Consider the following 24,281-nt stretch of genomic DNA (forward strand, 5'->3'; position numbering starts at 1 on the left):
CCAGGCGCGGGAGGAAGGGGCAGGGCTCAGAGCGCCTGGGGGCTCACCTATCTCTTTGCCTTTTTGACTTAGGCTTTGGGTTTTAATTCGCTTTCTCGAATACAGGGTGCAGAGCCCCCCATGGGCCCTGAAGCCTGGGAGGCACCCTTTTTCCTTTCCCCAGCTAACACCCCTGCCCTGATGCTCCCAGGGTCTCCCCAGGGCACCCCCCTGCCCACTTCGCGGGGGGGGGGGGGGCTGCACTCACATTGCAGGAAGACCCCCGCCAGGTTCGCTAGATCCCAAGGCCCTGCTCGCGAGGGAGGTGTGGGAGCGGATCCCCCCCACAATCAGTGGGAGAGGGGCGGGGTCTGCCCCCTGGGCCAGGGCCCAGCTTGCTTCTCGCCTCCTTCTCTAGGGAAGCCCCCCAAGAGGCCCTCCAGGCCCGGGGTGAGCGTGCGGCAGCTGGTGGAGGACATCCCCCAGGGCTGCAGTGTGCCCGACTTTGAGCAGAAGCCTGTCACCTTGGCGCTACAGGAGGGTGAGGCCCGGGAGGGGCATCGAGGGGGCAGCGGGATCCTTCCTCGTGCACAGCCCTCTGCGTGCACAGCTCCCCACCCCCAGTCTGTCCCCAGGCCCCACCAGGTCCCCACCGCAGGGGCCTGGGAGCAGGCTGGTAAAAGGGGTGCAGGCTACCACGGCACAGTATTTGGGAACCAGGGTGGGGACTGCGGGACGGGGGCGGGGGGGGGGCGGGCAGGTTGTGGAGGGCCCCGGGTCCCTCCCTGTCCTACCCCCAGCAGACACATTCTCCAAACTGAGTTAATTGAACCCCCAACCCTGCTGCCCAGCCCCCCAGCACCCCCCCCCCGCGTGCAGCTCACGGGGTAGGGGTGGGGCCCCTAAGAACCCACTCTGGAAGCCTTCCCGCCTCCCCCGAGACAGGTGGCCGGGGGAGTGGTGGGAACAGGATGCAGGGAGGGTGGGTTGGTGTTCTCTCCCCAACACCGGTGCCTGCAACAGGTTTCAGTTTACAATGTTTTGACCTAAGAAAAATACAGCCATTTATTTTTCTTAAGCTGATTCTTAAGTCCGCACTCAGCGCAGTTACCAGAAACCATGACTCTCATCATGGGGTGGGGGGGCTCGTGGGTGTTTACTCCAGACTGTTCTCTACATGCTCCTGGCTAGAGCCTGGGGGTCTTTGACGGGGGGCAGCCCCCAAGCTTCCAGGCCAAGGACGGAACCCCAGCTCTTTCCTGAGGCTGGAAGCCTGTGTCTGGGGACCGGCCCCTTGGGCACCACAGACAGGCCTTTCTGAGGTTGCCCTACCCCCAGAGATCCACAAAAGACTAATGCCCGGAGTTCCCATCGTGGCACAGTGGTTAACGAATCCGACTAGGAACCATGAGGTTGCGGGTTCGATCCCTGCCCTTGCTCAGTGGGTTAAGGATCCAGCGTTGCCATGAGCTGTGGTGTAGGTCGCAGACGTGGCTTGGATCCTGTGTTGCTATGGCTCTGGCGTAGGCTGGTGGCTACAGCTCCGATTCGACCCCTAGCCTGGGAACCTCCATATGCCACGAGAGCGGCCCAAGAAATAGCAAAAAGACCAAAAAGAAAAAAAAAAAAGACTCATGCCCTTCCCCGTCTGGGGAGAGGCCTTCGGGCTCCTTAACCCACTCCCTAGACACCACCCCACTCCCAGCCCTGCTGGCCTCCCTTCCTGGTGGACTCTACGGCTGCAGCTCCCATCCGGGCTGGGCACACCAGCTGGGTGAGGGCTGTCCCGACACCTCAGGAGTCCTGAGGGCTTGGGGGCTGCAGCCAGACACCCTTCTTGGAACAGGCAGTTGAAGGGCCTGAGGACAACATGAATTAAAATCTCAATAAAGGTCCCACCAGGCTTCCCCCCTCATCAGACCCCCGCCCACCTCTTCCTGCCGCAGGGAAAAATGCCATCTTCCGGGCTGTGGTCTCTGGGGACCCCCGACCCGAGGTGCGCTGGCAGTGCTCCAAAGGCGACCTCAGCAATTCCAGCAAGTACCAGATCTCGTCCAGCCCAGGCGGAAAGGAGCACGTACTGCAGGTCAGAACCTCAGCTCTGCCCCTCCTGGTGTCTGCCCAGCCCGCCCCTGAGGAGGTCTCCACTCCCAGGGGAAGCAGAGGTACCCCCAGCGGGGGCTGAGTCCGCACCCAGTGCCTGAACCCTGTGTGTACCAGGCAAGTTCCAGGTCCCTCTGCTGGCAGAGAACATGGAGCTTAAACTCAGGTTCCGGAGTCAGGCTGCCTGGCTTACACTCCTGGGTTACCTTGGCCCTGAAAAGTTACTTCTCTCTGCCTCTCTTTCTCTGTAAATTGGGACAATAATACACCTTCTTTATGGGGTTTTGTGAGCATTAAAAGTTTATGTAGGAGTTCCTGTCGTGGCACAGCAAAAACGAATCCGACCAGGAACCATGAGGTTGCAGGTTCAATCCCTGGCCTCGCTCAGTGGTTAAGGATCCGGCGTTGCCTTGAGCTGTGGTGTAGGTCACAGACACGGCTCGGATCCCGCATGGCTGTGGCTCTGGCATAGGCCGGCAGCTGTAGCTCCGATTAGACCCCTAGCCTGGGAACCTCCATATGCTGCGGGTGCGGCGCTAAAGAAAAAAAAAAAAGGAAAAAAAAACTATGGGAAAAGAAAAGTTTATGTAAAATGACTCACCAGTGCCCAACCTATGGTGAGAACTCAATCCATATTGGTCAGTATTGGTACTCTTTACAGCTACCAATCACAGAACACCTACTATGTGCTGGCTCTGGATTAATGGTTTGATAGAGATTATACATTTCCATCCTGACCATCCCCGGCTTTGGGGATATTATTATCCTCATTGCATATGTAAAGAAACTAAGGCTCAGAGAGGTTAGATAACCTGCCCATCCATAACACACGCCAGAGACGGTGTTTAGTCTCGGATCCGTTAGACGCAGAAGGGCCAGCTCCCTCTGCCACGTCACCTGAGTCCTGGTGCAGGTGTTTGTTCTGGGGTCTGCTTTCCTGATGAAGGCTGCAGGCTCCGTGAGGACGAGGAGCGGGGCTTGTCCATCTTTGGAACATGGTCACGACCAGTGGGTGGCGGTGGCATGGGTGGCATGGCATCAGGGTGGCTAGCCCTGATCCTTGGCCCTTGGCCTCTCTGCAGATCAACAAGCTGACAGGTGAGGACATGGACGTGTACCGCTGCACAGCAGTGAACGCCTACGGGGAGGCCACGTGCGTGGCAAGGCTCACGGTCATTGAAGGTGGGCTTGCCCCCATCCTGCTGCCCAGCCCTCGGTGCTCCGGCATGTGGCTGTGGGGACGGGGAGGGGGACCACAGAGGCCAAGCTCCATGGGGGCAGAGCCCTGGGTTTCCTGCACCTCTGCCTGAGGCTGGGGAGGCCCACACCCACAGGGGCTCCCCTGCAGATGTTCTGGATGGTACTCTCTTGGCCCCGAGGAGTGGGCACAGGGGCTGATCTGCTGCTGACTTATTCAGTGGGCTTCGATTGCAGTGTCTCCACCACTCGCAGGCCTCTGTGTACAGGTCTATTGTTGCAGGGGAACAAACAGTCAACACAGAGGCTAGATCCTTTCTCAGACATGCTTGTCTGGGGGGTCTGCACGGTGTTTCCCAAAGTTTAAATTAACTGTCAGCAGGTGATTGACGGTAAATATCTCAATTGGTTACACTTTGGCCCACAAGTAACAAAAAACCCTCCTGCATGTAGCCCAAGAAACAAAGCCACTTCTTTAACCTTCATGATGACAAGTTCTGGGTGGCGTCCAGGGCTCCAACCACAGCTCAGTCCCTGGAAGGACAGGCTCTTTCCATCCCACGGATCTGCCTCCCTCAGGCTTGGTTTACCACCTCTTCCTGGTAGCGTGGCTGCCACACACCCAGACTTAACCCATATTCAGGCAGGAAAAAAGGGAAGAAGTGGCCACAGGGACATTGGGCCCTTTTACCAAGGAAGCAAAAGCTGACAGAAGCATGTAAATCAACAATACTTCAATTAAAAAAGATACAACTATAAAAATAGATACTGCTTCAGCAGATACTATTTGCAAGGAAAGGAGCAGGAAACTCCTATTGTACAGTACAATGCAAATTTTGCTTTGTTCTTTAAAGTTTCAAGGTTTTAGGAAAATTAAGCTAATTTGCTCTTGGAGACCGAGACCTATGGAACTGTCTGTCTCATTTTGACATCTTGAAATGTCAAAAATCAGATAGGTTTAACCTGAGGCAAAATAGGATTTTGAAATGAGATGATTATTTAAAATATTCATTTATTTCATGTATTCCTGCTCTGTGTTTTACAAAAAATGAGAAAATAAAATGGGATGAAGTTCCCATCATGGCTCAGTGGAAATGAATCTGATTAGTATCCATGAGGATGCAGGTGCAATCCCTGGCCTTGCTCAGTGGGTTAAGGACCCGGTGTTGCTGTGATCTGTGGTGTCGGTTGCACACAGCTCGGATCCCACGTTGCTGTGGCCGTGGCATAGGCTGGCAGCTGTAGCTCCAATTTGACCCCTAGCCTGGGAACCTCCAGATGCTGCAGGTGCGGCCCTAAAAAGACAAAAAAAAAAAAGAAAAAAGAAAATGAAAATGTGAAAATATAATTTGAGGAGTTCCCTGGTGGTTCAGCAGATTAAGGACCTGGTGTTGTCACTGCCGTGGCTCAGGTTGCCACAGGTTCGATCCAGGAGGTTCGACCCGTGCGCTTCCACATGCCTCGGGTGTGGATATATTTACGCTTATATTTATCTATATATAATTTATATTTCTATGTAATCTTTAAAAAAGAAGGCAGAAACTTTCTAAGACACTCCTTGGAGCTGTCTGTTTGCATCTCATTGGCCAGAATGGTGTCACGTGGCCACTCCTGTTTGTAAGGGAAGCCGGGAAGGCCCGTGGTCAGCTTTCCAGCCTCTCTAGGGGAGTAATTAGCAATATGGGGCCTATGCCCTGAAATGGCAGCTCTTAGATGGGAAGAAAGGGCAGCTGCCCCTGTTCAGGTTGTGGTCACCGGCAGTCACTCTGTCCATTCATGCCACCCCCTGTCCTGAAGACATGAGTGGGTCTCCCCTGCGTGAGATGGTGATGGGGTCTGGGCCCCCTTGGTCACACTCTGAGGTATCTGAGCTTGCGGTGGGTGCATCCCCGGCGCTGCTCACCCCGTCACTGGGCTGCTGCCAGCTGTGGAGGGGAGAGAAGTGGTCAGTGCCCGGCTCAGCCGGCTTTCAAAGGCCATCACTGCATGCTGCCTCTCTCCCCGCCTGTCCACACTCACTGTCTCCTCTCCTCTACTGTCCAGTTGGCTTTCGGAAGAATCGCAAGAGGCAGGAGCCCCAAGAGGGTAAGTAGAAGGTTGTCAGGAGTCTCCCTGGGTCTTTGGGGGATGGGCTCCCACCTGGTCAAGTTCTCGCAGATGCTTATGGGTCACAAGAGACACCCCCCCCACAGGAGCTCCCCTTCCCAAAGCAAGGTCCTCCGCATGGACCCCGGGCCCTCCTCCAGCCCCTCATCACCCCATCCCCTTCCTATGGAAAATCTCATCTCAGGACTGGGACCTCATTCCCATGCCTTTTCTAGACCTCAAGAAGGAGCTAATGGACTTCCGGAAGATGCTGAAGAGGTGGGTCTGGACTTGTCTGCAGGGAGTCTGGAGGCTCCCCTGATGCAAGCTGGGGGGCCCTTATCTCACCCCCAACATATACAGGGAAGCTGGACATCCAGTGGCCAAGTGGAGGAGCTGGGAGCTCCAGATCCAGCTCCTCTTTTAAGCACTGGATCCTTGACTTAATCATTTCCTTCTCAGTTCCTCATGTATTCGTTTGTAAAATGGGGGGGTTCCAGTAGAACGATGATTTAAAAAAGATTTTCATAAGTTCCCATTGTGGCTCAACAGTAACGAATCTGGCTAGTATCCATGAGGATGCGGGTTCCATCCCTGGCCCCATCAGTGGGTTAAGGATCTGGTGTTGCCATAAGCATCAATGTAGGTCACAGACGCAGCTGGGATCCTGCGCTGTCACGGCTGTGGCGTAGGCCAGCAGTCGCAGCTCCGATTTGACTCCTAGCCTGGGAACTGCCATGTGCTGCATGTGCAGTCCTGGAAAAAAAAAAAAAAAAGATTTTCAGAGCAACAGAAGCATTTCCCCCAAAAAACACCCTGCTCTGAAATCCACAAGACAAGCAGTCAAGAGCAGAGTTTCTCCCTGGAAAGCTGAGGTGAAGTCACACCTGCCTATTTCTGACCGTGGTCTCCACGTCCCTTTCCTCTGGGGCGGGGAGAGTAGCTCCCACTACCCTTGGGGCGTCAGTCCGGGGGCCAGCGGAGGAAACCAGCTCCTGGGGCTCCCCTGGCCTCTGACCTGTTGATCCCGCTCCCCAGGGCTCCGTCTCCCGTCCCTGTGAAGAAGGTAGACCAGGAGCAGGTGTGGCAGCTGCTGATGAACGCGGACCGGAAGGACTATGAGCAGATCTGCCTGAAGTACGGCATCGTGGACTTCCGCGGGATGCTGCGTCGGCTGCAGCGGATGCGCAAGGAGCGCGAAGAGAAGCTGGCGCCGGTACCCGCCCCCGCCCCCGCCCCCGCCCCGCCCCGCCCCGCCCCGCCCCGCCCCGCCCCGCCCCGCCCCGCCCCGCCCCGCGCGCAGGCGCACCTGCCGCCCGCGCCAGCGCCTGTGGAAGCAGTCCCAGCTGGAGCTGGCTGTCTCGAGGGGCCGCCCGGATTGAGCCCCCTGCGTGGTCAATCCTGGCTCTGATGCTAAAATCTGGGGCTTTGGAAAAGTTAGGGCTTCTGGGTCTTGGTTTCCTTGCTAGTAAAATGGGTGTTACGGGCATCTGTACCTCGTAGGGTTACTGAGAGGTTGAAGCAGAGGGTGTGCCTAAAGCGCTTAGCCCAGGAAAGGCTTCCGGTTAGCAGCTCCTTCTCCTCCTCGTCCTACATCATCACCCGACCGTGGGTACCTGTCTTATTTCTAAGGCTTCCAGTGAAGAGGATTACCAGCCTCTTATAAACTGTGCAGAAAGCTCTGCTCTGTGTCTAACCCAACCATAGTCAGGGTCTAATTTGTCTTCTGGAAACCCCAAAACAGCTCATTTTCACTACCCTAAAAACAGTATATGTCACCAGCTAGAGGGTGGTTCATCCACCTCCCATCCAGGGCCCAGCCTCCCCCTCCCCGCTCTCCGGTCTGTTTTGACACAGACTCACCTGTAAACTGGGGCGATGCATGCCCAGTGGGGGCTGGAGGCTGGGTCCGAGGACATGGAGCCCTGAAGGGTGTGCTCAGAAGGGCTCCCCCGGCGGGCTCCTCTCCCCTAGTATGTCAATGCCATCGCCAACCTGAGACACATCAGGGTCAACAAGAAAGGAATCGCAACGTTTGACCTGGAGCTGGATCTCAAGAGTCCTGAGAGCAAGATCTACCTGTACAAGGTGAGCTGGAGGGGCCACCCAGGCAGATGCTGCTGGTCCTGGGGCAGCCCAGTGCCCAAGCAGTGAGCACTGCTCCCGTGGAGTTCCTGCGTGGGGTCAGGTCAAACCCTGGCCCGGACAGTCCACAAGGCCCCTAACTGCTCACCCAGCCGCCAGGCTCTCCAGCCAGGGCATAGGATTGAAAGAGGGTTCCGAGAGGTGTACCACTCCATTGGAGCTCTTGCCAGACATGCCTACACAGGCTCCAGGAGTAATTACACATCAGCCAGATGTTGGGGCAGCAGTGGGAGTTGGGGGCGGGGAACGGGACAGACTCGGGGGGTGGGTGGCAGGATCAGCAGCACAGCATAGCACTGTCCCGGGGTCACACTCATCCTGGCGCTACCGCTTCCTGGCTGTGTGACCTCAGGCAGATGCTTAGCTTCTCTGTGCCTCGTTTTCCTCATTTGTGACATAAGGATCTGCAGGACCTGTTGTAACGATGAGCTAGTGCATGATTTGTGTTCCGCCTCCTCCTGCTCCTGGCCTCATCCCCCCTCTTTGCTCTCGCAACTCCCTCTGCCTGCAGGGCTCTCCCTGGCACCCAGAGGCCACCTCCTCAGCATGCTGAGAGCCCAGCCACCCCTCTAGGCCTGCTGGGTCCCCAGCCCCATCCCGGCTGTCCTGGACTCACACTTTCCTCCGCCTTCCTCCCCCCAGTTCTGCTTCTTTCGTACATACATTATATTATTTAGTCATTTGTGATGTTTATTATCTCTGTCTCTCCATACAACGTCAGCTCCCTGAGGGCAGGAATATTTGCTTTATTTATTCACTGATGCGTCCCGTGCACCTGAAACAGTGCTGGGCACACAGCAGGCAGCTGAGCGTTAGCTCTGGTTAATACAGACCTTCCTTGACTTACCATGGGATTACGGCCCGATGAACCCTTTGTAAGATGGAAAAATTGTAAGTTGAAATACACTGGATACCCCAAACCTACGGAACATCCCAGCTCAGCCACGTACCTTACATGGGCTCAGAGGACAAACATTAGCCCACAGTTGGGCAAAATCATGGAACAGAAAGTCTCATTTATAATTGAGTGTTGGCTGGCTCCTGTAATTTATTGGCTACTCTACTGAAAGTGAACACAGATGGTTGTCTGGTTCAGAGTGGTTCTGAGGGTAGGGGTGGTTGTCCAGGAGCTGGAGCTGGCGCTGGCCAGCACTGCCCAAGGCTGGCCTGGGAAAGATCCAAATTCAAAATTCTAGGTACGGTTTCCACTGAAGGTGCATCACTTTTGCACCACTGTAAAGTCAAAAACTCACAAACTGAACCACCATGGATCCCGGACTGTCCGTATTCAGCAAGTGGCCAACCCATCCACGGCTTGGCTAAGGCGGCCGGTGCCTCGATACCCAGGTCTCGTGGCGCCTTGCAGGTGGCTGGTAGTACTCTGGTTCCTCATGAATGAATGTGCTGGGCCCCCTGGCCACTGCTGCTACCTCCCTGCCCCCTGCTAGCCCTTCAGGGCGCCTGCTCACCTCCGGTAGTCGCTCCGCTCCATCTGCCAGCTCAGCAATCTCGGGTGTCTCTTGCATAATCCTGGCAGATTGTTTACTCTGTGGTAAGAGCCATGGATATTCCCAGAGCCTTTATTCCCCTCCACCACACGCTCCCAGCCCTCCCTGCCTCGGCCCTGCTTTTCATCGCCACCACTCCCCGCCCCGCCCCGCCCCTTTCTGGGTCCACCAAGGCTGTTTAGTGCTGGGGCCAGTGGGGAGAGCTGCTGGCCGGAGGCAGGCAGGATGGGGGCAGGGGGTGCTGTAGACCCACAGAGGCCCTGGACCCTTCTCGTCTTTTCTTGGCCTCAGGATGCCAAGATGGTCCCGTATGGCTTCGACAACCAGACCAAGCACTGCCTGCAGCACCTGGGGAAGCACTATCAGTTCCAGATCCACGACCTGCGGCCTGAGGACGCCGGCATTTACCAGGTCCGGATAGAGGATGCTGAGGTCTTCTCCACGGAACTAGAGACCAGCGGTGAGCCGTCCACCCTGCAGAGGTCTGGGGGCGGGGGCGGGGGCTGGGGGCGGGGGGATGGTGCCATGCCTGGCCCCTCACCGCGTTGGGGAGAGGAATGCCTCCCCAAGCAGTTAAGTTAGGCTCTGACTTTTCTTGGCCCGAGGTCTCGGTGCTGGGCTGGGCTCCGCCGAGGGTCTCAGACATAGGACACACCGCCTCATCCTCACTCACAGAGCGTCCACAGTATCCAGTCACTCTGAGACCAGATCCAGCTAATTCCCACTCCTCTCTGGGGCAGGTCCTCCTCCTGCACGCTCCCAGCAGGAATCTCCAGTGGGTGTCAGGCTCACTGTACCCCGTGCAGACCCTTCCCCTTCCTGCCTCTAGGTCCCTTCCTCCCTTCTCACGCTCTGTCCCTTCCCAAACCCCGCCCCCCTCCCACAGCATCTGGCAGCCCGAATGGCTTGGAGGGCAGGGGGAGCTTTCGGCAGATGCGTTATAGAGAAAACAGGCTAAGTCAAGGTTGAAAAGGAGCCTGACCTGTGGGCTTTGAACCCCCCCACCCCCAGACTACATGGGGTGGGGAGAGGTGCAGGGGCTTTGGGTCTCGGTCAGCCAGACCTGGGTGTGAATTCCAGCAGAACCACTTCTTAACTGGGTGAGAGGGGGGTGGGGTGGGGTTGGGGGGAAGCCATTTAACTTTCAAAGCCTCGATTTTCTTCCCGGCCATGGGGAAATAATAGCAGGATCTTGGAGGTGGTCGTGAGGACCATTCAGAGCACGGGTCTAAAGCGCTCCACCTACCAGTTTCCCTGCTGCACCCCTCTGGCCCCCAGCTAGAACGTGCAGATTTAGAATTACGGAGTGCCAGGGCTGGAGTCACAGTTTGCAACCTAATTATAACTCCGATTTTATGTGGGGAAAGTGATACCTGGCGTAAGGAGTGACCTGTCCAAGGTGACGGGGCGGCCGTAGCTAAGCTGGTCTGCGCTCCAGCCCCCGCATGGGATCACATGGTGCCCTGCTTCCCTGCAGCCATCCCTCCCCGGGTAGTGGTCCCGCTGGCTGATGTCCACTGCCAGGAGCACGGTGACGCCGTCTTTGAGTGCACACTCTCCAGCCCCTGCCCCAGTGCCTCCTGGACTTTCCAGCACCGGCCGCTCCGGCTCAGTGACAAATATGAGGTGTTCGTGTCCACGGATGGGCTGACCCACCGGCTGGTGGTGAGAGGGGCCCGCTTCGCAGACATGGGCATCTACTCCCTGGGCACCAAGCTGCATGCCTCCAGCGCCTGGCTGGTGGTGGAAGGTGAGCGCCTTACCCCAGCTTTCCTGGCCTGCTCCCCGCCCCCCCAGACCTTGGGGACAGGAGGAAGGCGAGGGCGGGGCTCCCAGGGTCCAGTCCTTGCTTTCACAATTCCCTCTCCCTCAGAACCAGCAAGGCCCCTTACATCCATCCTTAATGCCCTCAGTGTGGTCTCTTCTTGCCAACCCAGCCTTCCTTGGCACCTGCTGCTCCACTGGGCCTCGAATTCTTCTGGGGCACAGATCTAAGATGGCCCTAGGGTCCTGGACAGGACAGTGGCCCAGGTCCAGTAGGATGAGAAGCCCCTGGGTCAGGCCAAAGACCACCCTTAAATCCCCCAGGGTTCTGGGTTCAGGGTGATCCCAGGAGACTGTAACTTGGGCACTTGTAAGGCAGGCAGATGGGCAAATAGATTTTGTAAGAGGCAGGCAGCTGCTCATAGCAAAGGACATTTGGCTTCCATGGCTTCTCCAAAAGTCGTCATGAGCCCCCTAGCAGGGTGGCTGGCCCGTGGGTTCAGGACTGGGTGGGGGGTGATGGAATTTACCCCACGGAACGGGCACATTCCAGCTTCCGTTGGCGACAGTCAGCTTGTTTCTCTAGTAGGGAAACTGAGGGTCAAGCAAAGCCGCCGGGCTCCAAGAGGCACCTTGGCTTGATTTAACAGGTCTTTTCCTCTGTCTGTCTGTCTGTCTGTCTGTCTCTCTCGGGGCATGATCTCTCACCAAAGCTGGGAAAGATAAGAGCCTTCCAACCACAAGTGCTGACCACCAGCTGCAGGCTCAAGGAGCCCAGAGCCCAGAAGATTCCAGGAGTGTCCGTGGCGAGGGGGGGAGACTTGGAGAGCAAGGTCCCACAGGGGGCTCCCTCCAGGGTTCTGGACTGGCTTCTGGGCTCACAGCCGGCCCTGACAGGGGTGGCCAGGGTGGGCAGGGCTACTCCTTGAGGGGAGATGAGGAGGCAGCTGACTCAGCCTGGGGCCCTGGGCAGGCGAGAAAGGGCTTTCTGGGAGAAGAGGGAGGCAGAGTCCTTGCTCTTGGGGAAAACGAGCTCCTTGGAGAGGGAGGCAGGGATGGGCGCCTTCCACGGGGGGCCCACCTGCAGGGAGGGGGCCTAGAGGCAGACCTGGGCTTCATGGAGGCTCAAGAGCAAGGTCCTAGCGGAGCCAGTGAAGGGGGCAGATCCTCTGGGCCGGCACGAGGCTGGGAGGCTGGGTCCAGGCATCCTCAGGCTGGCGGACTGGGCGGCCACGGGGAAGGGAAGGGGCGCGGAGAGGACAGCGAGGGTTGGCTGACCAGGGGGGCTCAGCTGGGACCGGGGACAGGAAAGGCTGGGTCTGCAGGGTCTTGGGCAGAAGGGGACGGGATGGAGACTTCACAGGGGGCAAGCCTGGGTGAGATGGAGGGAGGGGCTGCTCTGAGCGGGAAACAGGCTGGAGGAGCGTTGAGGGCCATGTGGGGCAGCGGGACTGGCCCGGGGGAAGCTGGAGGCAGCCGTGGGCTGGGGGGTCCTGGGGCCCTGGAGTCTCCAGGAGGAATGGGGTCTGGCTTTAAGGCGGGCGGGGACCCTGAGTCCTGGGGTTCTCAGAGAGGTGGTGATGCTGACTATGGGGATGCAGGGGGCTCCTGGGGGTCAGGGGCGTCTCTAGGACAGACATCTGCTGGCAAGGACTTCCAGGAACCACCAATATCTGGTGGCAGAAAATTCCTGAGTCCTGAGGCCCGAGCTGGGGAGTCTCTGCAGGGGGCAGAGGATGGAGGCCCAGAGGGGTCTGTGCATGGGAGAGGGGGCTACAAAACTAGCTCTGGAGCCCCCGGAGGCCCTGGGGGCTGGGGAAGGGGCCTGCAGGGGCTCGGGGGAAAGGAGGGCCCTGAGATGGCGGGGGCCTGGGATAAGGCAGGGGATGGCTCCCGAAGCCCCCCATATTCCCACGATGGGACAGCGGGTCAGAGGGGGGCAGGGGAGGCTGGCAGAGTGGGGTCTGGGGGTACAGGCCCTCACGATGACACGTGGTCCAGCCTCAGCCAAGCCAGGGCCCACGCTGGCCCTGGAGTGCTGGGGTCTGGTGCAGGGAAAGTAGGTGTGGGTGCTGCCCAGGCGGGGCTGATGGGGGCTGGTCAGGGCGTGGATGCCAGAAGCCATGGGCCAACTGGGTCTTCAGGCCCTGGGGGGACCCTGGGGGACACGGATGGATTCAGAGGTGCAGGGGCCGTGGGGTCTGAGCCAGGTTTTGGGACCGGGTCATGGGGCCCCAGAGGAAAAGGACCTGGTGGGGAGATGGGCCAGGAGGTGGGCATGGGAGGTCCGGGGGCGCTGGGGTCTAGGTCTGGCAATGGCTTTGGGTATTCCAAGGGAGCTGGTCCCGAATTCGGAGCCGGTTATAGGGATGGTTCAGGGGGGCTGGGAGCTGTGGGGTCTGATCATGCTGGTGGTCAAGCCACCTCTGGGGTACCCCGGGGTGCAGAATCTGAGGAAGGCGGCAGTTTGGGGCCTGGCTCAGAGGCACCTGGGGGGACGTGGTCTGGAAAGGAAGCTGGTTACGGGTCTATCCGAAGGGGATCAGGGAGACTCGCTGGTCTCGAGAGCAGCTCTGGCAGCACTGGCGGAGGGCTGATGGGTGAGGCTGGGATGTGTGCAGAGGCTGGGGTTGCATCCAGACGCTGGGGGGATTCGGACCCTGCTGTTGGTCCAGGGCATCCAGGGACAGCGGGGTCTGTGGGGAAAGGTGGCCTTGGGGCCTCTGCTGCAGCAGAGACTCCTGGGGGGGGACATGCAGGAGTGGGACCAGGGGGCTCTGGGAGAATAAAGCCCTGGGGTCAGACTGGAGATGCTGAGGACTTGGGAGCCCTGGGGACTCTGGCGGCCTCTGGAGAAGGAGGCCGTGTGGTTGGCGCTGGGGGTCCAGGGTCTCTGAGGGCAGCGGGCAAAGGCAGGGATGGGACTGGAGCCAGGGGCCTTGGCCCTGGGGCCTCTGGAGCTGGAACCAGTTATGGGGATGCCACCTGGCGCCCCGAGGGATTAGCTCCTTCTGCTGGGGCAACCTCTGAGGGTTGGGGGGTTGACGGGTCTGCTAAAGTGCTGGGTTCTGGGGGTGGGTCAGGAGTTCCAGGGTCTCAGCCAGTCGGAGGCAAATGGGCTTATGGAGAAGGGTCCAGGGGCCTTGGGCCAGAGGGGGTGGAGCCAAGCGGGGAGGCAGGCTTTAGAGATGGTGCAGGGGCCTTTGGAGGAAAGGGATCAGGAGCCACAGCTGGTTACAGGGATGGCTCAGGGGGTCCTGGAGGAGTGGGGTCAGGGGCTAAGGCTGGTTACAGGGATGGCTCAGGGGGTCCTGGAGGAGTGGGGTCAGGGGCTAAGGCTGGTTACAGGGATGGCTTAGGGGGTCCTGGGGGAATGGAGTCAGGGGCTGTGGCTGGATACAGGGATGGCTTAGGGGGTTCTGGAGGGGTGGGGTCAGGGGCTAAGGCTGGTTACAGGGATGGCTCAGGGGGTCCTGGAGGAGTGGGGTCAGGGGCTGAGGCTGGTTATAGGGATGGCTCAGGGGGTCCTGGAGGAGTGGGGTCAGGGGCTGAGGCTGGTTATAGGGATGGCTCAGGGGGTCCTGGAGGAGTGGGGTCAGGGGCTAAGGCTGGTTACAGGGATGGCTCAGGGGGTCCTGGAGGAGTGGGGTCAGGGGGTGAGGCTGGTTACAGGGATGGCTCAGGGGGTCCTGGAGGAGTGGGGTCAGGGGCTAAGGCTGGTTACAGGGATGGCTTAGGGGGTCCTGGGGGAATGGAGTCAGGAGCTGTGGCTGGTTACAGGGATGGCTTAGGGGGTTCTGGAGGGGTGGGGTCAGGGGCTGTGGCTGGATACAGGGATGGCTTAGGGGGTTCTGGGGATGTGGAGTTAGGGGGTAAGGCTGGATACAGAGATGGCTTAGGGGGTCCTGGGGGAGTGGGGTCAGGGGCTGTGGCTGGATACAGGGATGGCTTAGGGGGTCCTGGGGGAATGGGGTCAGGTGCTGTGACTGGTTATAGGGATGGCTCAGGGGGTTCTGGGGGAATAGGGTCAGGGGCTGTGGCTGGATACAGGGATGGCTTAGGGGGTCCTGGGAGAATGGGGTCAGGGGGTGAGGCTGGTTACAGGGATGGCTTAGGGGGTCCTGGGGGAATGGGGTCAGGGGCTAAGGCTGGTTACGGGGATGGCCTAGGGGGTCCTGGAGGGTCAGGGGCTAAGGCTGGTTACAGGGATGGTTTAGGGGGTTCTGGGGGATTGGGGTCAGGGGCTGAAGCTGGATACAAGGATGGTTTAGGGGGTTCTGGGGATGTGGGGTTAGGGGGTAAGGCTGGATACAGGGATGGCTTAGGGGGTCCTGGAGGAGCTGGTTCAGGGGCTGAGGCAGGTCCCCGGGATGGTCTGAGGGGTACCAGAGGAATGGAGTCCGGGAGTATGGTGGGTTATCGGGGAGACTCAGGATCTGGGGAGATGGGGCCAGGGGCTGAGAGGGGCTACAGAGACAGTTCGGGGAGGTTTGGAGGAGCAGGCTCACTGGCCGGCATGGGAGATGGGGGTGGGCCCAGAAGCCAGGAAGCCACGGGGCATGGGTCAGGGTACTGGGCAGCATCAGAGGGGCCTTACGGTGGCACAAGCCTCAAGGATGGTGGGGAGACAGGCAGGGGAACAGGGCTGGGGGAAGGGGCAGGTGCTGGGCTGGGCTCTGGGATTGTGGGAACACCAGGCACCACGGACGGCCCCCCGCACAGGGACGAGCCCTGGGGCTCCGGGGTGCCAGGTGTTCATGGAAGGCCACAGATGCTTGCAGAACAACAGGGCTCCAAGAGTGGTTTGGGGGCCTCTGGCTCCTCAGGGACCCCTGAAGGCAAGTCAGGCAGCAAAGGGCAGCAGGACAGCTCTGGTCTCCCAGGGTCCCCAGGGTACGGAGGGGCTCCCGGTGGGGAAGGGGGATCTGTAGGCCATGCGGGGGGCCTGGGAGCCTCTGGGTTTCCTGGTAGTCGGGGGGCAGGCCCAGCTGCTCTGGAATCCGGATGTGACCCAGGCTTCTGGGAAGCAGGCCCAGGGGCAGCAGACAGGGGTCTGGCAGCTGGCCAGAAGGGGTTGGCCCCCCAGGGAGGAGGGAGGATGGGAGCAGGTTTTGGGGGCTCGGCAGGTGCAGGCCAGGGTCTAGACAGCAGCCGGATGCCTGGGGAAAGGAGCAAATCATCGCTGGGGCCCGCTGGTGGGCACGGGGAAGGTCAGGCTTGGGGCCCAGGCTGGGAAGACCAGGGGTCTGGCAGTGGCAGTATAGGCTCAGGGGACTGGCCCCCAGGTTCCAGGGCTTCAAGCTCCCTGCGGGGCGATGATGCCACTTACGGGGGGATCCGTGAAGGGCCAGAGGGCTCCTGGGGCTGGGAGGGGGCTCCAGGCGGAAAAGAGGCTAGTGGTGGGCAGAGTGCTGGCTTCCTGGATGGCAGAGCCTCGGGCCTTGGAAGGAGCCAGGCTAGTGGCCCAGGGGACTCAGGTGTTCCTGGTAAAGGCGCTTTTGGGAGGGCGAGTGGCTCCACCTCAAAGCCTGGGGACTCAGGACGTCAAGGAGCCTGGGATGGCCCAGGCGGTCCTTCTCACAGAAAGGACTCTGGAGATGGAGCAGGATCAGGGGGCACCGGGGGGCGTGGCGCTCAGCCGGGCAGAGGATGGAGCGGAGGCAGGGAGCAGGCGTCCCTGGAGGCTGAGGGTGATGGGGCCCCAGGTCCAGGTGCCCTGTGGGAGTCCGAGGGTGGGGCAGCGGAAGAGTCGGGCGGGTCCGAGAGGAGGCTGGGCCCGTACAGGAGCAGAACTCAAACGTGGTCGAGGGTGGAGGGTGGAGCAGCAAAGAGTGGGGGAGCTGATGAGGCCAGAGGCCCGGGGCCACCGGGAGCAGAGGACAGAGATGCCCCAGGGGAGCTGCCAAGCCATCCAGAGGGCAGGAGAGATGGCAGGGAGGGCGAGTCAGACATCCTCAGTCAGAGAGACGCTGCCCGGAGTCCGAGATCCAGACACAAGCCTGGAGCTGGTGGCTTCTCCAGGGAGGCTGGAGGTAAGTGCCCTTGGCTGTGCGGCCTCAGGGGTGGAGCCACGGCAGACTCGCTGGACCCAAGGATGCTGAGCCAGCCAACCCTGCCCAGGACTCTGTCCCTGCAGTGCCCCCCGTTTCCAGGGACCTCTTCTTCCTCCTCGTGCAGGTGGATGAAGCTGTGTGGGGCTCAGGGCCTCTGTGTATCTCAACACCCCATGTCCAAAGCCCTGCAGTTGTTGAACCAGCTCTCTGCGGGTCACCTGGATGTCCCCTCTGTGTGACTCAAGTGCCCCTTCACCTACCTTGATCCCGCATCCCCTGTACCGGCCCAGGCCCGGAGGCAGAATAACGGGCAGCCTGGCCCTGCTGGCACCGTCCTAGCCCAGGTGGTGGGACTGTGGCCCCCAGGGTGCAATGAGGGCCATGGCCTGGGAGGCTGCCCGGCCCCCACACCCCCTTGTCTCTCCAGGCTCCTTCGGCCACTTCTCCCAAGGCCTGGCTGACACGGAGGTGCAGCACGGAGAGACCGCCGTGCTCTCCTGCACCCTCACCCGCGACCTGGGACCTGGAGCCTGGTTCAAAGATGGAGTCAAGGTGCAGCCCCCACCCCCCTGATCACCCGGTTTGTGGGGAAGGGATGGGGCAGAGCCAAGAAGAGTAGAGGGTGGCGGCTTTGCAGGAAAGTTTTCATTTTGCGCTTTACTGACTCACCAACACACTGATTCTGGGCAAAGGTTAAAGGTTAAACAACCCACAATTAATTTTTTTTTTTTTGCTTTTTAGGGCCATTCCCGCAGCATATGGATGTTCCCAGGCTAGGGGTCTAATCGGAGCTGTAGCCGCCAGCCTATGCCACAGCCATAGTCATGCCGAATCCAAGCTGTGTCTGTGACCTACGCCACAGCTCACGACAATGCCAGATCCTTAACCCACTGAGTGAGGCCAGGGATCGAACCCACGACCTAGTCAGATTCACTTCTGCTGTCCCACGACGGAAACTCCCTTTTTTTTTTTTTGATTTAATTTTTTTTATTCTTATCATTTTTTTGACCCACCATTAAAATAAAACTGGATTTTAAAGGGCACGTGTCCCACTGCCCCTCGCATGCCCCTCCCACCATCCAAAGTGCCCTCCCCTCCCAACACCTGTTGAAGCCTACCTGCCCTTCTAGGCCCTGCAGACGCCATCCTCTCGGCCCAGCTGGATGGGCTCTCACCTCTCTGAACAGCTCCCATCCCCACTTTTGCTGTCAGCTCAGGAGGGAGTCATCCCTGGGCTCTAAAGCTCGGCCTTGGCATCAGCTGGACAGAGCTGACCCCAGCCCGGCCACTCACCATGGATGTGGCCTTAGGTCTCCTCCCCTATAAAACGGGGTTGATAGTGGTACCCGCTTCGTCAGGTCACTGGAACAATTAAATGAGACACTAGACACAGGGGGATTGGCCGAAGCCTAGCACGCACCGAGCATTCAGTTCCCCCTCTGCGGTTGCCCCAGAAAGGCCCTGGCCAGCGGCAGGGGCTTTGGACAGGGTGGAGTGACCGCCCCCCTGTGACCTCATTCCCAGCTCAGTGCCCGAGATGGAGTGGTCTTCGAGCAGGACGGGCTGGCGCACAGTCTCCTCATTGCCCACGCAGAGGGGACCCAGGCTGGCAAGTACAGCTTCGTGGCCGGGGACCAGAAGAGCGAGGCCACGCTGACCGTCCATGGTGAGACCCGGCCCTGCCCTTCCTGCTAGGTGGGCTCTCGGCCGGGTGACCATTCCACGGCTTGTCGTCCAAACGTGTCGCAGGCCCGAGGCCCGAGTGCAGCCTCATCCTTAGTGTGAGAGGGTGGTTTTAAACAGCAGCCTGGATGTGCCCCATTCTGCATCAGCACATCCTCAGCAAGGTCCGGCCTTCAGCCTCCCGCTGCGGACCCAGCCCTGGGGCCCCTGGGCCTGGCTTCCTTTTCTGGGCCCTTCCTTCCTCACCCCCTGGTGCCCAGTGTTGGTGGCCGTGTCTGACTCTTGTGCCCTGTCCTCCCCCAGATCCCCCTGTCATCGCTCCAGACGTGGCCGAGAAACTCAAGGAGCCGCTGGTGGTCAAGGCCAGGAAGCCGGTAGCCATGAAAGTCCCCTTCCAGAGCCGCCTCCCGGTCCAGGCTACCTGGAAGAAGGATGGGGCCGAGGTGGCGATTGGCGGCAGCAAGGGGGCCCAAGTGGCTGTGGGGGACAGCTTCACGCGGCTGTGTCTCCCCAGCGCCAGCAGGAAGGACTGTGGCCAGTACAGCGTGACGCTGAGGAGCAAGGGCGGCTCCGTGCAGGCTCAGCTCACCCTGCAAGTCCTAGGTGCCAGCCTAGCCCTGTCCCCAGCCCTGCTGAGCCCTCCCTGGCAGGGGGCAGGCCCTGCGGAGGGGGGTCCCTGGCGCCGACCCCATGTGCACGCTCTTTAAGATTCCTTCTCTGGGAGTTCCCGTCATGGCTCAGTGGTTAACGAATCCGACTAGAAACCATGAGGTTGCGGGTTCGATCCCTGGCCTTGCTTAGTGGGTTAAGGATCTGGCGTTGCTGTGAGCTGTGGTGTAGGTGGAAGACACGGCTCGGATCCCGTGTTGCTGTGGCTCTGGCATAGGCCGGCGGCTACAGCTCTGATTCAACCCCTAGCCTGGGAACCTCCATATGCCGCAGGAGCAGCCCAAGAAATGGCAAAAAGACAAAAAAAAAAAAAAGATTCCTTCTCTCCCCCTCCTCAGACTGTGAAGAGCAGTTTAGACAAAGGAGATGATTCCCATGGGGGAGACAGGCCATGGGTCCCCGTGGCTGACACAGCGGGCTCTAGGGCCAGCGCTGGGGTGGGTGGTGGCCCCAGCCTTGAGCTGTGCCAGCAAGGTGGGCCTACCTGTGGCCCCCTGGGACTGGGCTCAGGGCTGCAGCACCCCGTGTCACCTCCCGGGGGTTGTGGGGGGTGGAGACCAGGGTCGCCTCCAGGGAAAGCCCACCTAGGCCCTCCACCCCGAGGCAGGCGCCCCGCTGATGGGGGGGGGGGGTCAGCGCAACTCCCCGAGTCTTCCCTGACCCCCTTCTCTTCCTGCTCCCCTGGGGGTCTGCAGACAAGCCCCAGCCCCCGCAGGGCCCCCTGGAGGTGCAGGACTGCCATGGCGCTGGCGTCTGCCTCCGCTGGCGGCCCCCGAAGGACGATGGGGGCCGGGCCCTGGAGCACTACATGGTGGAGAGGCAGCAGGCCGGCCGGAGCACCTGGTTGAAGGTGGGCGAGCCCCCCGCGGACAACACCACCTTCACGGACCCCCACACGGAGCGGGGCAAGAAGTACACCTTCCGCGTGCGGGCTGTGACCGCCGAGGGGCCTGGGGAGGCCCTGGAGTCCAAGGAGGTGCTGGTGGCTCCTGACGGTGAGAGGCCAGGCTGGGGCCAGGGATGGGACACTGCCAGGCTCCCCCAACTGTGCCCAGAGTTGGGGCCACCAGCTGGTGCCTGCGGGTCTTGAGGTTTCCCGACAGCCCTGGTGATGCCTTTCCCCAGTGTCCTCTGCAATCCACAAGTCGGATGCATGGGGGCTTCTCCAGCGGGGGCTCTGTGGGAATGGGGTGCACCGGCAGTGCCACGGGGCGGGGCTGGCATCGCCCTCCATCCGGAGCATCTGCCTTGGGGCTGAGGGGCCTCAGGGCTGGCTCTAGACCCCCAGGCCACAGTGCTTTACCATTTCCATCACTTCTGCCCCCAGCTGCGGGCTAGCTTAGGCCCTGACACTCCCCAGGGAGAGATGGCATGTGGCCGGCCCCAGGTGCCTGCTCCTGCACCAGGACCTGCTGGAGTAGCCGCTCTCCCAGCCTCTGGCTGACCAGCTCCTTCTCTGTCCCCAGCTCTGCCCGGGCCCCCTTCTTCCCCAACCATCCTGTCAGCCTCCAGCCAGAGCATCACACTGTCATGGACCGCACCTCGGGGCCCGGGCAGTGCCCACATCCTGGGCTACCTGATCGAGAAGCGTAAGAAGGGAAGCCACACCTGGGCAGCCGTGAACCAGCAGCCGGTGTCCGGTGAGCAGCCGGGGGTGCCCACCATCCAGGCCTCCACAGCCTCCCTGGACCCCTGCCCGGGGTCCTGCGGTGGCATCAAGCCAGGTGGCTTTAGTGTGGGCATCTCGCCTGTGGGGGGTTGACCCCAGGGCCTTTGGCCATGTGAACTTTTTGGAGTCATCACCCTGAAGTGGGGGGAGGCTGGAGCTGAGATGTGGCTGCACATCCTTCAACTCCAGGGCACTGTCCCCCATCCCCCGTCCCTTCCCCAAACAGAGCGTCTGGCCCAAAATGTCAGTAGCGGTGGGGTTGGGAGACCCTGGTTTGATGGAGGTCCCGCCCAGGCTGCTCACAGCTCCTCATCCAGACAGCAGAAGTGTCCCCTTCCCAAGTAGATTCCTAAGAACTTAGTTCTGAAACCAAGAGGAATGCAGAAAAGCCAAAACCAGGCCAGTAGGAGGACGAAGGGGGTGAGGGTGCCAGGCAGGCTGTGCTGGGTGCCAGGCTGTGCCTTTCAGGGCTCGACCCGCGCATCTCTGGCAAGGGAACCAGAGAGACTTCCCCCACATTGGTGGCAGAACCAAATGGATTCAAGCCCTGAGACACCAAGGAGCATCCTTCTCCCCTGTGGAGGGCCGGGTCACATGCGGCAGGGGTGGGGCAGGGTGTAGCCAGGCTAGTGTTGCCCAGACCCCACCAGCCCCATCAGGCAGGACTCTCTCTCCACAGAGAAGACATGGACAGTGGCAGACCTGCGGCAGGGAGCTCAGTATGAGTTCCGCGTCACGGCCGTGGCTCCTGCTGGCCTCGGAGAACCTGGGCCCCCGTCGGATGCTGTCTTTGCCAGGGACCCCATGAGTAAGTGCAGTGCCAGCCCGGGAGAGGATGGCAGCGGGGTGAGCGGGGAGGGGACCAGAAGCCCCAGGCTAGGAACATTCCTGAGGAAAGGGGGGGCTGGCAGACAGGCCTAAAGCCCTGTCATGGAGACCAGACAGGCTCAGCAGCCAGAAATGGGGACTGGAAGAGGCCTTCCCAGGTCACTCACTGGTCTCAGCCCTGTCAGCACCCACTCTCCCACAGTGAGGGGTCATCCCGGGTGGTGTGGTGAGGGGTTGGGGGGGGGGGCTCCCAGGAGAGTCTCACTAGCAAGTCCCCACCCTGGCATTGTGCCAGGATCAGGTGCATCCGTGGGGACCCTCTAGGCTAGAGCAGCACTGCCCTCCCTGTGGCCTTGGGTACACCAGGGCCCCTGGAGGTGCCAACAGTGTGAGAACAGCAGGAACAGCTAAGAAGGCCTGTGGTCATCGTGGCTAAGGCATCTCCAGGTCCTACAGGAGAGAGAGAGCTGTCCTAGCGTGGCTAATCCACATTTCCCAAAGCAAGGGAGTTCCCGTGGTGGCTCAGTGGTAACGAACCTGACTAGTATCCATGAGGATGCAGGTTTGATCCCTGGCCTCGCTCGGTGGGTTAAGGATCCACCATTGCCGTGAGCTGTGGTGTGGGTCCTAGATGTGGCTCGGATCCAGCGTTGCTGGGGCTGTGGTGTAGGCCAGCAGCTGTAGCTCCGATTCAACTCCCAGCCCGGAAACTTCCCTATGCTGCAGGTGCGGCCCTAAAAAGACAGAAACAAACAAAAAAGCCCCCAAACACAGAAAAAAACCCAACAAATTTCCCAAAGTCGAGCAGAGGGCACCCCACCCATCAGTGCCTCCCTCTACACAGGTATTTGCTCTATGCACCTCTCCCGACCCCACCCGTGACACGCCACAGTAGGGAAGTGGCACATTCCCAGCCCTTGTGGAGCAGCCAGGGGTGTCCTTCTGTGTCAGACAAGCCCCAAGGAAGTGGCCATGGGGCCTGGAGAGACTCAGGGGAGTCTCGGGGCTGGGCGCCCAGGGGTGCCCCCCACCAGGTGGTCCCCAAGCTTGGCATCCAGAGCCCTGGACCCCATGCTGTTCACAAAGCCCTTTACACACACCACAGTCTGTTCTGAAACCCTCATGGGGGGTGAGCCATGTTGTCATGGTTCCCATTTCACAGGGAAAGAGCACGAAACGAAGTGTGGACCAAGTGCCCAGGGCCGTCCTGACCCGGAGCTTAGAGCTCAGGAAAAAAAAAAAAAAAAAAAACAGAGAATTCTAGTTTTCAGGGGTCTTGGAGCCTAAGTTCTCATCAACTAAAATGCCAGCTTTGGGCAGTTATGGGAGATCAGGGGAAGGGGGTGGCAGGTCGGCAAGTGGATGGAAGGAGTCAGGGGAGGCTTCCTGGAGGAGGTGACCTGGGCTGGGTGTGCAGACTGAGGAGGAGCCCGGGACCGAGCAGAGATTTGGGTGCAGGCAGGTGCTTCGGGAATGTCCGCAGATGGATCCTTAAGTGAAAGGGACCCACAGCCACTCATGGAGGGGACCCCTCAGGAGAGGCCATACCCTCCAACACCTCTGACCCCCTTGGTGTCTGGCCAGAACCCCCCGGGCCCGTGAGGGACCTCCGAGTCACAGACACGTCACACACGAGCATCACCCTGAGCTGGGCCCGACCGGATGCCCAGGATGGGGACGAAGCCCAGGGCTACGTGGTGGAGCTGTGCAGCTCGGACAGCGTCCACTGGACCCCGTGCCACACGGGCACCGTGTCTGGCACCACCTTCACCGCCAAGGGGTTGCGGCCCCGGGAGGGCTACTTCGTGCGGGTGACAGCAGTGAACGACGGTGGCCACGGCCAGCCCGCCACCCTGGACACAGTTGTGCAAGCCATGCCCGTCACTGGTGAGTGCCACACCCTCCTGCAGCCCCAGGCCCTTCCTAGGGGGGCTCCGATCCCCTCCCCCCAGCTTCCAGAAGGTTCACTATGGATGCCTGGAGGGGCTGGATGCCAAGCTGGCCAGGTCTGTTCAGAAATGTGCTTTCATGACAACTTGTGAAAATCCTACAAGGTCAATATTATCCCCAAGTTACAGATGAGAAAGCTGAAGTCACATGTACGCTGCCTTGGGCCGCCCTCACCGCTGGTGTGTGGCAGAGCCAGGGTTTGAGCCAGGTGACTGACCCCAAACCCAGGCCCACCCAGAATTCTTGGGCCTGAGAGACTGGCCCCTCGGCTCCCACCTTCACGTCGGAGCAGGAGCTGCCCCCCCCCCGCCTCCGCCCCGCCGGTTACTGGAAGGTGGACGGTTCCTCCCCTTTTGTTCCTGGAGCAGTGGACCTGCCTTTGGCCCAGGCTGACGCTGGGCTGTCCCAGCAGACCCCGGTTGTCCCTGTGACCATACGGGAGGCGTCTGGTGAAAGTTCCCAGGGGCCTCGTTGGCACTCCCCCAATGCCAGGGGCCTCAGGCCCCTGCCTGCTTCCGAGGGTCGTGTCTCACCACCAGTGTAGGATTTGGGCTCCTTCTGGTTTCTCACCACCCTGTCCCGTCCGTTCCGACAGGTTCTCCCTGTCGGCTGTGCTTCCTCAGCCCCATCGTCCCTGCACTCATCGCC

At 60.2% G+C, this 24,281-nt stretch overlaps 1 protein-coding gene across 1 annotated transcript in view; it reads left to right on the forward strand.

Annotated features, from left to right (window-relative positions):
* The window catches only part of IGFN1 (immunoglobulin like and fibronectin type III domain containing 1), a 30,634-nt gene that overhangs the window by 690 nt on the left and 5,663 nt on the right, over nt 1-24,281 (forward strand). The window contains exons 3-20 of the mRNA XM_047754932.1: nt 398-520; nt 1,926-2,065; nt 3,165-3,264; nt 5,323-5,364; nt 5,601-5,643; nt 6,403-6,580; nt 7,339-7,452; nt 9,309-9,477; nt 10,495-10,767; nt 11,495-11,544; nt 16,699-16,813; nt 17,262-17,386; nt 18,359-18,500; nt 18,821-19,120; nt 19,882-20,181; nt 20,653-20,826; nt 21,535-21,663; nt 23,268-23,570. Coding sequence (XP_047610888.1) covers nt 398-520; nt 1,926-2,065; nt 3,165-3,264; nt 5,323-5,364; nt 5,601-5,643; nt 6,403-6,580; nt 7,339-7,452; nt 9,309-9,477; nt 10,495-10,767; nt 11,495-11,544; nt 16,699-16,813; nt 17,262-17,386; nt 18,359-18,500; nt 18,821-19,120; nt 19,882-20,181; nt 20,653-20,826; nt 21,535-21,663; nt 23,268-23,570 — 2,820 coding nt within the window. The remainder of the gene's footprint in view (nt 1-397; nt 521-1,925; nt 2,066-3,164; nt 3,265-5,322; nt 5,365-5,600; nt 5,644-6,402; nt 6,581-7,338; nt 7,453-9,308; nt 9,478-10,494; nt 10,768-11,494; nt 11,545-16,698; nt 16,814-17,261; nt 17,387-18,358; nt 18,501-18,820; nt 19,121-19,881; nt 20,182-20,652; nt 20,827-21,534; nt 21,664-23,267; nt 23,571-24,281) is intronic.

The sequence above is a fragment of the Phacochoerus africanus genome, chromosome 12, assembly GCF_016906955.1.
Source record: "Phacochoerus africanus isolate WHEZ1 chromosome 12, ROS_Pafr_v1, whole genome shotgun sequence".
NCBI classification, from domain to species: domain Eukaryota; kingdom Metazoa; phylum Chordata; class Mammalia; order Artiodactyla; family Suidae; genus Phacochoerus; species Phacochoerus africanus.